The sequence below is a fragment of the Eptatretus burgeri genome, chromosome 11 (genome assembly GCF_056783735.1).
Source record: "Eptatretus burgeri isolate ZD-2024b chromosome 11, Ebu_testis_v1, whole genome shotgun sequence".
Lineage (NCBI taxonomy): Eukaryota > Metazoa > Chordata > Myxini > Myxiniformes > Myxinidae > Eptatretus > Eptatretus burgeri.
This window is the reverse complement of record NC_140971.1, coordinates 79,752,386-79,768,587: the sequence shown is the minus strand read 5'-3', so window position 1 is coordinate 79,768,587 and position 16,202 is coordinate 79,752,386. Positions and strand designations below refer to the sequence as shown.

General features: G+C 42.4%; 1 protein-coding gene across 4 annotated transcripts in view; it reads left to right on the top strand.

The window, feature by feature from the left end:
* Positions 1–15,720, top strand: part of LOC147017461 (uncharacterized) — a 56,211-nt gene extending 40,491 nt beyond the window's left edge. For all 4 annotated transcript variants that reach the window (XM_085847143.1, XM_085847141.1, XM_085847144.1 and 1 more), the window contains 4 exons: positions 1,128–1,221; positions 1,789–1,888; positions 3,612–4,023; positions 11,029–15,720. In XM_085847143.1, the coding sequence (XP_085703269.1) occupies positions 1,128–1,221; positions 1,789–1,888; positions 3,612–4,023; positions 11,029–12,165 (1,743 nt within the window). In that variant the 3' untranslated portion in view covers positions 12,166–15,720. The remainder of the gene's footprint in view (positions 1–1,127; positions 1,222–1,788; positions 1,889–3,611; positions 4,024–11,028) is intronic.
* The last annotated feature ends 482 nt before the right edge of the window (positions 15,721–16,202 follow it).

Genomic DNA, 16,202 nt, shown 5'->3' with positions numbered 1-16,202 from the left:
TTTGCTCACACTTTGTTGCAGCTTTGTTGGAGGTGGGTGGGGCTTAACTAAAATCTTGAATATATCAATCATTATCTCCACCACTTAAGGTGGACGGAGGTTATGTTTTCACCACCTGTCTGCCTGTGAGCAGCGCATCTCAAAATCTTAAGGACGGATTCAGACGGAACTTGGTGGACAGGTTTGTTGTTTGACAAGGACAAATTGATTAGATTTAAGTGAAAATCCGAATCCGGATCCAGACCCTGGAATTTTTAAAGTGACTTCGCCATTGAGAGATTGGGCCAAAAACGACATGTAGCATGATATTCCAAAATGTTTTCGATTGATAATGACAACCTGGTGGATGAGTTGGGAAAGTGACAAGAACAAGCCAATTAGATTTTGGTTCAGGTCCGGATGCAGATTTGGCCTATCAGTCGGATACAAAATGTAAACTGTTCAGTCTGGTGGAGGTATGCGTGCAACTGAGTGCTGTTCTTGTTTTCAAATGTAGTATCACTCGCAAGGATGCTGCAGAGGTAGTGCACTGACCTTTGAACTGTCTATCCTGGGTTCGATTCTTGGCCCAAGTATAAACTGTAATCCTGGTGTTTCGCATGCAGGGCAAGAGGCATCAATGAGTGTGCCGTCCTCAGATGGATGTTGAACTGGTTATTCCATCTGCAAGCATTAGTTGGTGGATGTTAAATATCCCACGGTGTCCTTTGCGAAGAGTAAGCGAGTTATCGCCAACATCCTGAAAAAGTTTGAAACTCCTGCCATACTTAGCTGCAATTGACGTGAGCCATTTATTGAAAAATTTGGCCAATCTACTTCCTGTTTCCAATCCTGCAGGAAGGTGGGATTGAATTAGTCCATTTATTTCAAAAGAGGAAACTTTAATAGTGGAGTTTCAAGTACAATATTAGTGAGTGTTGAGTTTTATTCCAACTTATTGTCGTGATCTTTTTTAATCTGGCATTTCCAGGTGTTTTGTCCTATTGTGATTTAAAATTTTTAGGTTCATTTGATACATCGGCACTCTCACAATGACTATGCGTTTTGAGTAGAGCACCAAAGATTATTTCGTTTTTGCATTGTATTGTGTCAAATACATGTTTTTTTTTCATCACCACATCTTCCAGGTTACCAAAGATAGGGTCCACCTGAGCAGCACGGCTTTGAATAATGAATTCTTCAATTTTGCTGCAGCAGAGTGGATGCAGCGGCTTGCTGAAGGTATGTATACATAGTGCAATCTCTCCATCTCTGTCTTCGCCAGGCACCCCCCCCCCCCTTATATCTTTTTTTCTCTCCTATCAACCAATCTATACTGTCTTCTCTCTCTCTCTCTCTCTCTCTGTGTCTCTCTCTCTCTCTCTCTCTCTCTCTCTCTCTCTCTCTCTCTCTCTCTGTGTCTCTCTCTCTCTCTCTCTCTCTGTCTCTCTCTTCTTTCTGGTGTGTGTGTGTGGTCTATCGATTCTTCCATTCATTTTGAAGTTTAATTCCTCATTTGTGCAGTTGTGAAGTGGATCAGGAATTTTTATTTTTATTTTTTGGTGAGGAAGCTATTCTTGAGTAATGTTGATGGAATGTTGTGAAATGTCACAATGTCTCATCAAGGGAAAGAATTTTCAATTGTTTGAGGGCAATGTTTGAGCTGGGAGAAAGGTGTTACAGTTGGTTTATCCTGCCATCTTTTTCGTACGATTTTGTACCTTACCCCAAATGCATTGCAAACGGCTCTGGTGCTCCCCTCTGACTCCTTCCAATCGATTCCAAACAAGTTCTGAAATATTTCTGCAGGTGAGTTTGTCCCGGAGACTCAGCTACGCAAAAAGCAAGACAAAGACAAGCCCACTGAATCGTGGAAAGAGTTGTTCTTTGAAGAATATTATGGCGAAAAGTGAGTAGTGTGCGTGCGTGCGTGTGTGCATGCGTTTGGTTGGTGGAACTATTTGGAGTCAAAATCACAGAGCTTAGAAAACACCTTGCTGGTATTACATTCCCATACAAAAGGAAGGTATAATTTATTATTTTTTAGCAGCGTCTCGCGTAGCGAACGCTGCTCATAGAGAGCTCGGCGTTGTTCTTCTTCTTCTTGTTCTTCTTCTTCTTGTTCTTTTTCTTCTTGTTCTTCTTGTTCTTGTTCTTTTTCTTCTTGTTCTTCTTGTTCTTGTTCTTCTTCTTGTTCTTCTTCTTCTTGTTCTTGTTCTTGTTCTTCTTCTTGTGAAGACAAAACCTTAACCTCTAGGACTCTGCTCTTGTATATACAAGATCTGGATCTCCTTAAATACTAAGCACATGTACACATCCTCGCATTGACGGTGCCTTTTGAGAGCGTCTATCATGAACTTTTTAATATATTCGGACATTTGCTTTAAAGTTTCGAAAAGTTCACGTTACTATTTAAAGATTATTGCATTTATCATATTGTAATTTCGTAAATACATTATTTATTTTGTAAACACACTATATATCGTAAATACATTATGACGGGTCTCGCTATTAGCTTAATCAAGTCACGTGACGAAATATCGGAAGTTGTTGTTTTTTTAAATTCTTATTTTTAGCCGACAAAACCTTTAGGATGCTGCTCTTGGACACATTTGTCCTTGTTTGTGCTTGGTGAGCACTGCTTCCTATAATCCATTTTCTTGGCAAATGGCAGTATCCATCAGCATCATGGAGCAATGCAACAAGCATTCAAGACTCCATTTCTTTGCACTTTGTTATTATCGTTCATTTTATTTTTGCCTTGTGCTATGGCTTTGAAATGGTGTCACTGCATTGAAGGGAGGATCTGGTGATCGAACCCTGCTGTGAAATGTCAGTGATACTGACAGGATGTCCTGGTGGCTTGGCAGCGTGCTATTCCCTCATTCACTCATCCTTATTCTCACCTTTCATCATTTCTTTTGCTCCTTTGACTTCCCTGGCTATGCAAGAGCAACATTCTGATCATGACTAATTTTGATAGTTTTAGTTTTAACGTCAAAATGAGCAGTCTTAGTCTCTATCACTTGTTATGGTTTTTTTTTTTTTTACATCCACAGAATGGCTTGGAGGTATTATACTGAACTTTAAGCTGTCTAGTCTAGGTTCAGTGGATCGGTGATTCACATGTAGGACATTGCCTCACAAGGTGCGCTGTCCCTCGGATGGAGGTTAAGCCACGTGTCCCATTTGATAGCATTATTTGATGAATGTTGAGGACCCCACGATGTCTTTTGCGGAGTCGGCGAGCTATCATCGGCATCCTGAACAAATTGCAAATTCCTGCCCAAATTGCCTTCATTCGAACGTAGTGCCAGTTCATGATAGTCTTGGGCCCAAAAAAAACGTTTTTTCGACCAAACTTGCAAAAAGGTGCCAATAATTGCAGCCTTAAGTCATAGTCGTAGACGGTAATTTTTGTTAGAAATGTTTTTGGTTTTTGGTATCTGTGTGCGTGCATGTGTGCGCGTGCGCAATAACATTGAGGTATAGCTGTGAGGTATATCGGTGGTGGTCTGGCACCTGAAGGCCAGACATATACCTTTATAGGCCGACAACCTAATCTCAACCTATCATTCCTGTGTTTTTGTTTTTATTTTTAATTCCTTTATATATCTTTTTTTCTTTCTCAGATCTGACTTGATGCACAAAGAGCTAATGGGAGATGTTGAAAATGTAGACGAAAGTCTAGATGATCTGGAGCCACCTCCATTGAGTCCTATGGATGCGACCATCCCCAGTGAAGATCTTTTAGATTTTGATGTCACGGTCGAGCAGGATGGAGCCTGCCCTCGCCTGTTGAAAGTTGAACCAGAGTTGCCTACTTCAAACTCTTCTACGACACGCTGTCCACCCACTGCACCTTGCACCACACCTTTGAAGCGTTGCGGTTCTCGTATCAATAGAGCTGCGCAGCACCATAGGAACAGGGCTCGTTTCAGAAAGGGATGGCGGAGGTTTGGTAGCTACAAGAGCTGGTTAACCACAAGATCAAAGTCTATAGAAGCAAAGGGAGTTGGACATTCTGAGAGTCTTTCTGCCAAGGTGGGTTGATTTTATTTTATTTTATAATAATAATAATAATAATAATAATTTTTATGAGGGTGGTTCAGTGTTAACATCATGGACTTTTCCTTGTATGGTGGGTGTACAATGTGAATTTAAGGTGGAGTACAATCTTTGCTGAAGCTAAATGATTGACGAAATTGATACAGCCGTAAGTTTGGGGTCTAAAGTGATTTTCCATGTGTCTGTGGCAAAAGTTCCTTCATAGCAATAACGACTTTTGACTACATCTGTAAAAGATGGGCTCACGCTGTAGTACGCACTCTATAAACACACTCGTATTATAACATGCACTTTATAGACATACATATGTTATAGTATCTACTTGATAGATGTACTCACATTGTCGTACATACTTAAGACATATGCAAGTTGACGTACCTACTTGATAGATGTGCTCACGTTGTAATACGTAATTAATTGATATACACACCTCTTGTTGAGTCAACTGGCAGAACTGCCATCAAATAAGCAACGAAGCAAACTTTTTTTTATCTATCTAATGATCTATCATACCAAAATATGAAATTTGGTGTCTATTGGGTAGTCGATCCCGTCGAAAAAAAAAAAAAAATTTTTGTTAAAAAATTTGAAATTTGTTCTACCCTTATTATCAGTTTTTCCGTCGATATGTTGGGTAGTCGATCCAGTCGAAAAAAATTTTTTTTTTAATTTGCTCTACCCTAATTATCAGTTTTTCCTCTCGATATGTTTGTCTGTCTGTCTGTCTGTCTGTTGGGTAGTCAATCCAGTCGAAAAAAAAAAATTTTTATTGAAATTTGTTCTACTCTAATTATCACTTTTTCTGTCGATATGTTTGTCTGTCTGTCTGTCCCTCTGTTCGGTCCAGTGCTCAGTTAATACAATGGCGATTTTGATGAAACTTGGTGGGTAGGTTCATACCATGACCTAGTTGTGTGCAAATGAGAGCCGTTGCTATGGACACCACCGTTGCCTAGCAACGGGACTTTGAAATTTTTGAAAAATCATAAAAAAAAAATTTTTTCGAAAATCAAAAATCGTGCCACGAGCGACTGTGGGCAGTACATTCATCCATATTGTCAAAAATTTCCAGCCGAATCCTATGAAAACTGTCGGAGAAAGACTTTGAATGAACCCTGGTCGAAAACAATAAAAAAAACAAAGTTCGTTATCTCAGAGACTATGAGTCAGATATACATGAAACTGGTATGGTAGGTTCATGGTATGTCCTAGTTATGTGTGAGAAAGAACCGTTGCTATGGACCCCTCCGTTGCCTAGCAACAGCCGAAAAACCTCTAAATGTGGGTATTTTAACAAAAAAACAATCTGCATCATTAACCCTTGAAGCTAGAATCATGAATTTTCTTGTGCTTAATCCTCACGTCATTCCCCATCGAACGGGCCCATCGTGTCAGGTTCTATTGCGTAGTCGACTACCCATGTCCGCCTACCGGCTTGTCTGTCTGTTTTTCACCATGATGCGTTCGGTCGTTACTTATCCAGTCTCAACCAAATTTGACAGGACGACGAAGAGTCACACGATTGAGGTTGCAGCGACTTCATTTGCCCCCCTCCCCAATAAGGGGTTTTCCACCTTGGTCAAAATCCAAAATCCTGAGGTGTACATCCGTGTTAAGATAGCCAATCGTTACATTTTTCCAAGGCCGCTTCTAATAATAAAAGTAATGACAACTCTCGGGATAAAATCAGAATATTTTTTTACGGGTTTGCCGACTGGGTCATGAGTGGCTTCTTGGACCCACTCCCTGTCCTTTGACCCTGAAGCCAACGAGCCGCAGATATCTTTGTCTGAGATGATGAATTTAGGTAGGATCCTCAGGTCCAATTCCCGTGTTACCTTCCCGGAAAATTAATCCCCTCAGACAGGGAACTGTGCTCTCGACGTCCCACTCCTATCAATCAAGAACAGCCAAGCGAAACTGTAAGTGAGACATTGGCTAGTCTGTGACTGAAGCAAAACTGTGGGGTAAAACTCCCATCTACTATTTACGCACTATTGTCCAACCAATAGAGAAAGAGACAATCTGGCAGGTTGGAAAACAAATGGTTATGTTAACAAATACACACATACATACAAGCAATGCAGTGTCACAAAATAAAGTCTTACCCTTAAACACACAAGCTCCTTCGACAGTCACCTTATCATGAAACTACAGATATAGACACCGCATTCGCTCTGGGAAATTAGACAAGTAAGTGTGATAAACAGATATATCAAGGAAGCAGGCCTCATTGGTGACCCCTCGCTCACCCGATGTAAGCCTGTGGGCTCATATTGATCCCAACGTGAAACTGGGAGGGAGAGAAAAGAGGGTGATTGTGTGATGCACCATGTGGGGAGAGATGCAGGTGGATGCTTCCGAATGCATTCGAGGAAATCGTGAATGCGAATCAGTAACTCTGCTCTGAACAAGTCGAGGGTGCAGCCGTTGATTGCTCTTGTGCGTTTGAAGTGAAAGATTAGAAATGGGAAAATATTGAGAAAGATAGTGCGAGTCAGTGTTCGTCCACCAGCAAGTCCATCAAAAGAGGTCCATGGCTCATCAGCATTTGCTTTGCGGCTGGCTTGATCACTCTCAGCAGAGCCCGTTCGCACAAAGGTTTGCGTTCACCTGGCTTGTTCCTCCAAGACTCAGTCTCGCTCTCCTTGTTCCCTGAGAGTGTATTACGACCCAGGGAGTGTATTAGCACAAGACCCATTCAAGCCTCGAGATGAAAGAGGAGGCCATGTAAAGTTTGGTTGTACTGGTTCCTACAGGGTTTGAATGCATAAATGAACAAACACACAAACAAACATATATACACTTGTACATATTGTTACAGCTGACGGACCATTCCAGTTTCCTGGTTCGAATCCTGTGCGTCACATCAAAACGACCACATCAGTTGATCGCTTTGAGCCGTCTCTGTCAGATATGCATCTGACAACTGCGTTACCATGTCGAGTTGAAGTCTCAAAGCAGCACAGTGCTGCGCCGATAGGCGTTGCGTGACTAGACCGAATCTTAGGCTGAGCACCCGGTCACGTGACGTGGTGTGGAGACCGAAATCAATTATTTCCCTCCATGGTCTACCACCAAATGAAGCGGCCATCACAACCGGAATTCACCCCCAAAACCAAGTGTATTTAAGAAACAAATTATGATGGCATGGGGTGGGGATGAACAAGAGAAGCAATCAACAATAAAACAAAGCCACTAGCTGATCATATGCACCCACAAATGAATCGATGAACGAACAAATAGGGACCTTAATTATTTCTGTCTTTAGGTGTCATGCATACACGATAAAGATAAAGGAATCAACAGGACAGAAAGAGATTGTCAGGCAAACCCGGCGAGTTCTATGGCGCTGGAAGGTTCTGGTCGCTCCGGACAGGAACGGGTTGTCGAGGGAGAGAGGTGTAACTTTGTGTGAGGCGTGGCTTGGCTCGTGGGAGGGAGCTCTGGCCCAGTGCAGCCTTCAGTGCAAGGTCTCCCAGGATATTCTCCCACTTCCTTTTTTTACTTACGAAATCTAAAGATTTCGTACGTATATTGATGACTTCCATCCTCTGTTTGTGTGTTTGTTTGTTTGTGTTTGTTTGTTTGTGTGTTTGTTTGTAGGCACGATAACTCGAGAACGGAAGAAGCTACTAATGTCAAATTACACCACGTGATTCAGGAGGGTGATGGCTAGTGCTGATTAGATTTTGGTCAAAATCGGTCAAAGGTCAAGGTCACAGTGAGGTCAAACATTCGATTTTTGATGGTTTTGTACAGAATCATCATAGAAACTTCTGGTTTGCGTCGCTACCTTCTCCAGAGACAGCTTTTATTAGACAAGGTCAGAGGTCAAGTTGACGATTTCGTAAGTACCAGTCTATGACTGCTTGTGTGTTTGTTTGTTTGTTTGTTTGTAGGCACGATAACTCGAGAACGGAAGAAGCTACCAATGTCAAATTACACCACGTGATTCAGGAGGGTGATGGCTAGCGCTGATTAGATTTTGGTCAAGATCACAGTGAGATCAAACATTCGATTTTTGATGGTTTTGTACAGAATCATCATATAAACTTCTGTTTTGTGTTGCTACCTTCTCTTGAGACAGCTTTTATTAGACAAGGTCAGGGGTCAAGTTAACGATTTTGTAAGTACCAGTCTATGACTGCTTGTTTTTTTTTTTAGCACTGCCACATGTCACCATGACTTTTTTGCCCCTCCCTTCCATCCCGCCATTGGCCGCTGTTCGGCCCAGTTGAAGGAGCAACCCCTCCATGACCTGAGTAAATCAAAGATAATAGCCAACATAGTGTGTACAAGTCTTGCAGTCAGATGTGCTGTGGAACAGAGGGTTATCATTTAGTTCCCTATTTTTCATTGCACGGCTCGCGAGCCACTGGTGGCCCCTGGTGGTCGAAAGTGCGGCCGATAATACACAAATGTGAAAACACCCCATAATAATCTGCAATATATGCTATCAAATTGACCCAATGATTTCAATTGAGTGTTCTAATGTGAAGCATAAAAGGAACATAACTACATCAGGATATAGTTGCAGTATACAAACAATTATGCTTGCAGCCCAGTTTACCACAATGAAGAACAAACACATAAAAATGAACAAACACACAAAAATGAAGAGTATTTGGAGGCAGGGCCTAATTACCAGCCATTATGGAGCCCAGCAGGTGGTGTGGCGGCTCTCACACTGATGTCTTATCGGCAAAAGTGCCCCCCCTCTAAAACAATAGTGAAGATCACTGATTTAGTTCCTTGTGAAGGAGAACATCAAACTAGCTGGCATTCACAGTTTGGTGATGCATGCCTTTCTTGTACTATAGTTGTGTTGTGTGTGCGAGTTGTGCAACGTGTTCATAAATGGCTGTGAATTAGTGAGCAATGTTCAACAGCTAGTTTTGGACATTCGCTGGATTACTATATGTGATGGCATTTGGGAAATTAAAATAAAATATGTCAGTGTTGGATATATGGAATAACTTGAAATTAAATAAAGCTAGCGCAAGTCTGGTATCAAAGGACCTCATGGCTGATCAAAAAGACAACTTGTTTGAATATTGCAATCAAGCTCCTGCAACATTGCTGGAGGAAAGGCGATTGAGTTTGGTGAAGGTTTGTATGTGACGCGTCGTAAGACCTGTGGTCCATTTTCATGCCACAGTGAGTGTGTCACCAATGAGTGGAGACATTCTTGGTTCCCACCACCGATAAAATTAAATGTCGAGCCATCAGGCAGAAAGCTGATGCGACGAGAGTTTTTGGACCCTAGCAATTATATTAGTGCGTCATTTCTTGAAGATAGGACAATCATCAATTCACAGTACGACACCGAATTAAATATTATGCAAAGGAATGGGACTCAGCCTCACATGGCAAATGTGAGCACAGCTACTCTGGTGGAGACGGGTTGGGAAGTTTTGAATCGTCCTCCACGCACACAGGACTTGTCACCTTATGAATTTCTTTTCTTTGGAACATGAAAACATCTGCCTGGCATATTAAAGATCGATGAATGATGAAAACCTCAAAGTTTGTGTACCCTTATATTATTGAAACCCACCCATCCTAAAGATTCCTCTGCAGATGGCATTGTGTTGCCACATTGGGGGAAAAAAAAGAACAATGTACATGTAGCAGGGGAACACCTTGAGAAATAGTTGAAGTTTCTTTTGAACTTCACTGTATTTTTTGATTTTCTTCAATAAATAACCCATGTCAACTTTTAACTCGAATTACACATTGAAGGCTATACTCCGTGGATATTGACTATAGATTGACTCCGTGGATATTGACTATTGAAGGCTATAGAGGACTCCGTGGATATTGACTATTGAAGGCTATAGAGGACTCCGTGGATATTGACTGGAAGGCTAGATAGCTGTGGTAAGGATCGGTGATCAGATACCTTTCCATTGATTGTGATGTCTGTGTGAGGGTCTCATCAAAGGGTGAATGTGCTGTCTTTGTTTATTAATCCCTCACCGTATAAGCATGCGCCCCCCCCCCCACACATCACAAAATAAATAAATATTTCATTTGTGTCGAATTTCCTTGTTTGCCTTTTTCACGATTGCAAAGAATACTTTTCAAAGAGGGAATTCTGATATCAACTGGAGAAGTCACAGAACACGATACCCCCATGCAACGTTCAAGTAATATGCTTCAATTTTAAAACAATAATGTTTTTAAAGATCGTTTTAAATAAACAGGATCTGGAAGTTTAGCGCTATTGAAGCAATCTTATACACCACCTGGTGTAACTGGTCCAAGTACTGCAAAATCCGAGGCTCTTGGAAGTGATAAGGCAATTTGTGTTCTACAATGTTCAAGTGTATAATTTGATTTCAATCAAATAAATATTGTAAAAGTCGTATATCTAAATTGTGGGTTTTCCCGCCGTTCTACGCTGTCTATTACACCACCCAATCTAACACGTTACATTAGTTATTCGTGCCTGTTGTTTGTATCCTTTACAACATCCTTAAACCACTAAGTTTTCTGTTTGGAATGATATTTTCAATTTTGCTTGACTGTCAGACAGGGAGACAGAGTAAAAAAATTTTATCTGTCCCCTCTGCACACGTGCAATCGAGACGAGTTCAGAGCCAAAGTACTGTTCAACGACAGATATCGATCATTTTGTCATCCATATTTGGAGTTGGAACATCTCGACTCGAGATTTGTTTTGTTTGTATTTATTTATTGATTTATTTATTTGCCTTGGAATTACCATGCATTGCATCAGGTATATGATCTTGATCCCTTTTGCAAAGTACTGTGTATTCTGTGCGCAGTGGGGTAGTTTTAATGAGTTTGCATTGTGCACTTCCCTGCTTAATATCATTTCCATCATATTATCCTGTTGCGTAAGTATCATTTCATTCTCACACGTGACTGAAGCAAAGTGATTTGACAACATTATCAAGATAACAAATGCTTGAGAAATGCCTTAACCCTTTGTTCTTGTTCTGTGTCTGATAGACGAAATACAAATGGGATTATGTGGCAAATTGTACGTGCTGGTCACATGGCTCAACTTGTGAACGGTGCCTGGCATCAACCTCTAAATCCACCGAGGTACGGGGCAGAGTCGGTCTTTCGACTGTGGAGAAAGTGAATGGAGGTTATACCTTTGGAACCAGCGAAAGATCAACGGCCGTCCCAGGCTCTGCCGGAATCATCTACAAGCGAAGTAGACTGGGAGAAGAATTGAGTGAAGGCCAGGATGAAATGTCATCTCGGATTAGTCCAGAATGTTCATCACAAAATGGAGGGCAAGAAAGGCCTGTGTCCAAAAAGTCTCGACCTGGAAGGTCAAAGAGGAAGCGTCGTGCTTACCGAGGATGCTCCGTGGATGTTGACAATGCTGACGAAGCATTGTCTTGGTGGAAGACCCTGCAAGGTGTTGAACCATACTTTTCAATGTGGGACCCAGTGAGAATTTCCCCAGAGTTTTTATATGCCGCTTATAGCCTCTTTCCCAGTGTGCCGTTGTTGCCAGAGGATGAGCAAGATCGCAGGAGCACCTTAAAACTCCCCGACATTGTGAGAAGCAACAGTGATATAGCGGAGTCGTTGACAATTACAGCTACAACAATTTCTGACCCCTGTAGGGATTCTGTCAACGAGAGGTTAGGGTGCTTTGGAATCCCATCCCGTTCAATACATGATCATGCATTCGGCAAGTTGCCATGGTCAGGACTGCTTCCCAAGACGACCCAGAGCATAGGAAAAGATATATCTATGTCTTTCACAGGAACCTCAAAAAATGGCAAAGCAGAAGCAAAACCGGGTCTTGTAGGTTTCCCTCGGAGCCTCTTTGAGGCATTCCCATTGTTCTCGGATGATCGGCATAATGACTGTGTTGGAGAGGGTACAAGCAGAAAGCCTGTCTGCTCAGAGGAGTTTTTACCGAATGACTTGAGGGATCAGAGACAGGGCACTTGTGACTCACTCGGCACTGCTATTTGGTGTGCCACTGTGACTTCCATCCCAGTGTGCAGCCCCACATTGAGTGCCGTCGCAGTGCAAGTGGGCAGATCCCCACTTGATCACCTATCTACAAGCCAAAGTGCTGTAAATGGAAGGGAAGGGCAGGGGTGGTCACACCACAGATGAAGAACGCTCAGTGTCCTGTTGCTTTGATAGGCAATGTGACAGGGACTGCACATCTGGGCTGTGAAGCAGCCAACCACAAACCTGGTTCGGCACACTCTAAGGATATGTATGTTGCCTTTCCTGTCTCGCAATCGGCCTTTTGGTGTCTTGCGTGTGTCCCATTGTGTGTGCTTCCTGTGTGTGTGTGTGTGTGTGGCAAAGTGGCATGGGCAATTACAATGTGACTTTAGGGTTCTGCGATCGATTTCCTGCTGAATGTACACCATAACTCACACTGCCACGTTGGTGTGGGTGACTGCACATCAAAGTGGAAAGCCAATATGCCACCTTTTAAAGAGATGCCATTTCACTTCATTGGGAAAATTGTGTGCAGGTTCACTGGAAGAAAAACAAACAAACAAACAAAAATCCCCGTTTCCTCGAAACAAGGCATTTCTGCTGTGGACCCGCCACTCCTCGAGGTGCTTGGCTGGATTGGTTGAAACCCAAATGGAGTGGTGGTGCTTGTGATTATTATGATGATGATGAGGAAGAGTGTGTCTGCGTCGTTGTCTGTCTGTAATACTGCGTGCATTATCTGGATAATTGTAAAAGCCACCTTATTCCACTTAAAGTGGTTAAGCCTCCACACTTTGGGGGCAAAACAGCGGTTGTTCGTCTTGTGTTTGTGTGTGTGTGTGTGTGTATGTGTACTGCTGAACATTTCTGCACTTCCAGTAATAGATGTGCCTGGAGCATACCAGCGTTTTGTCCCATGCGGATAAGGCAGGGCACTTAAATTAATAGTGATACACGGACAACCGTATTTTCTTCATGCACTTTCGTGTGCCGGTGTCATGAGGATTACTGCTTCCCACCCGCTCCTCACTATCGAGAAGTAACCTCTTAATTCCATGACTTCCTGTAGCAGTTCCATTGAGCATCAATCGGGGTTGGACGAAGAAACGGGGCTTTGGGTTGGGATTGGGGAGATGAAGCGTTATGGGTTTGTGCCTTCCGTGCTTGAAATCCCAGGCAAGACCGAGATCTGTCTGGTATGACCGGGCTTTTATAGATGGCCTTACATGAACAGAAGTGAACTTGAACTTGACAGTTTAAGCTGTTCACATTTGCAGTAGAAAAAAATTACAGTACAACGTTTTAATTTCTAGCTTGCGTACAAATTTGAAAATTGGATGTCGAAGTTTTTTTTTTGTTGTTGTTTGATTCATCGAGTGACATGTTTTATTGCCCCGTCCACCCCCGACTTGGCAACTTGGGCCTAGTAAACTAGTTTAATCAGTTCCACGTTTCAGCTGTATTGCTTAAAATGATCTCATTTTCCTTGTGAAATGTCCTCCCCTTCCTTTTGTTTTTCGTTCTCTCTCTCTCACCGCACAGTCTTTTGCCTGTCTTATTTATTAACAACGATGGTGATGTGAAGAAGCGAAGCAGGAGTGTTACAGGTTGTTGTTATGATTTTTTTTTTTCCAATTCTCAGTCCATCACCTCGGTGGCTGCACAAGGTGTCTGCAGTTTGGCGAATCGAGGCCCTCGGGGGGGGGGGGGGTTTAGAAAGAAGAAGAAATGACGGTGTAGTTTAGCGGAACATTCTTGAGGATGTAAACATCGATTCATGAGGATGTTGGACGGAGATGTGATTGTGTGTGCAAGGCTTGGGGCTTTCTTATTTATATGGTTTTTAATTGTCGTTCCCTTGCTTTGTTCATGCCGTAACAATTTATTTCACAGGTACGTGGATCTTTTTATTTGTTTTTCACGCAATGGTACGATGACCAGGTATTTCTGTAATTTAAATTTTTTTTATTTTTTATTTTTTGGCCTGTGGATTGAACAGGGATTGATCTGCTCTTGAGCCATTTGGTTTCTTTTTATTACTTACCTCCCCCTTCACCCCCCCCCTCCTTCCCCCTTGTGCCTTTGTGATTGGAGAGCAAGAACCTTCGAGGCTGTGTGATGGCCAAGGCTGACAAATGACCACCAACTTCCACGTCGCTCCCTAACATTACCGTTTTGAATCCGAGCGCAGACACCGTGACACGACTACATTTGGTTCTTATAGCTGGCAGGACATTTGGCCCTGCTGTGCAAGATGCATCTGTCACGCTGCCTCGAGTGCTGAGACGAGCCTTGCTCCCGTGCCGTGCCGTGCTGTGCATGCTTATACTAACTCTTGCTGCGCATCCGCCCACTCAACAGCTTCCCCCATCACATTTTTCACATTACTCTCAATGCTGTGTCGTTCCCGATTCGGTTCGCAAGACAAACAATGCGCCACACTACAAAAACCAACCCGTCACCATGCTTCCAGAAATTAAATTGTACTTCTGACCAGTGTGGTCTTTTAGTGATTTGTTTTTTTTTTGTTCTTGTTCTTGTTGGTTGTTTGTTTTTTTTTTTTGGTTTATTTCCATTCCCCATCCTATTTCGACGTTGTTTCAGGGAAGTACGAAAGCTTCTTCTGTTCTTCTCCCCCTCCCCCCACCCAACACTCTCATTAGTTTGCTTTTCATGAAAACCCTGCATTTTCATACTCACAATTTAAGTTCTTCGGTTTCGTAGCAAATTAACAACAAATTCTTGAAATAATCTGATGGTGTGTTTGTGCAACACTTTGTTTTTTTCACTGCCAGTACTATAGATAGACTAAAATGTATTGCAGATGCAGCACCTGACATGTTTACAGATTTAGTGTAGGTAGGTAGGTAGGTAGGTAGGTAGGCATCAGGTTGCTTGTTGCTGGAGCAAACCTGACACCTGCATAGTAAGGGTGGAGTCTGAATATATTGGCCATCACCTGCCAAATGGAGTCTCATCTTATTTCCGGAACGTTGTCTGCTTGGAAGACTTCTCATCCCTTCCACTCCAGCACCTCCTCAACATGTCTGTTTTACTTCCTGTAAAAAAAAAAAAAATTGTCATCCTTTGCGAGGAGGCTTGCCTGTTTGTTTCCAGGCCTTGTTGGGATGAGAATGTGTTTTGCCACATGGGGATAAGGTAGGAGAGCCGTGATTTATTTTCTGGGAATGGGTGGTGAGAGTGTGAGGGGGGAGGGGGGGAGGAGAAGGAGGGTTAGGGGACGAACCTCTGACTGTGGGCCGGTGAGATTGCAGCAATGTACTTTGCACGCCGTTCCACTGAGTGTGTGTCTGCCAAAGCTGTAGCACGTTGGATGCCTGACAGAGCCGTGCTGAATGTATATACGGGACTTCGGTGGTCGCCCGTTTATCACCGTACGCTCTCGCCCTCTATACCTTCCTTGTTTGAATGTACCCACACCCCCGGAAAGTACCCCGGCCTCCCGCGGGTGCTCCGAAGGCCGTTTCAAATGCACTTTTTGGAGGCACTGCTTGCATATCTACAAGGAGCTTGCTTGCACATTTACACTTCAGATTTTTATCGTTTCCGAAAAACAAACAAACAAGTTGCTGTATTATAATGATGGTGATAATAATATATAAAGATATATATCTAAACTCGGTCCATCGTGAAAACTATTTTGTGTTGCATATTCACTGTTTCTATTAAAGGAATACATTCATATGCGATGGTGAATTATTATTTTTTGTCCTTTCTCTTTAAAAAAAATTAGTTTGGATTTATTTATTTATTTATTTATTCATTCAGTTCAATGCAATATTGCTTTGCAAGCTTGCATTTATAAAAATTTTTTTTTATTTTTATAACAGAGATATGAAGAGCACATGGATCAATCATTTTCAGGACAACGGATGGATTTACAAGAACGGTGGTAGACGATGGACATCCACATGGTCTATCGGATTTGAATATGGGTTAATACCGATCGATACGAGTTCCCTTACAAGAAACTTCAATGCAGGAGGAAGCCATTACTCCCATCAAAGCCTGCATTGTTATTGTCAGTCTATGGTTTGTCCGTGCTCTATCCTTAAAAACTGAATGTCAAGCAAGAGAGCAGCACACACCATTTTTAGTCTGGTATGACTCGACAAGGGTTCAAAACCGCCGACCTCCCACACTCAGAGTGGGTGACCTAATCATTATGCCATCAAATC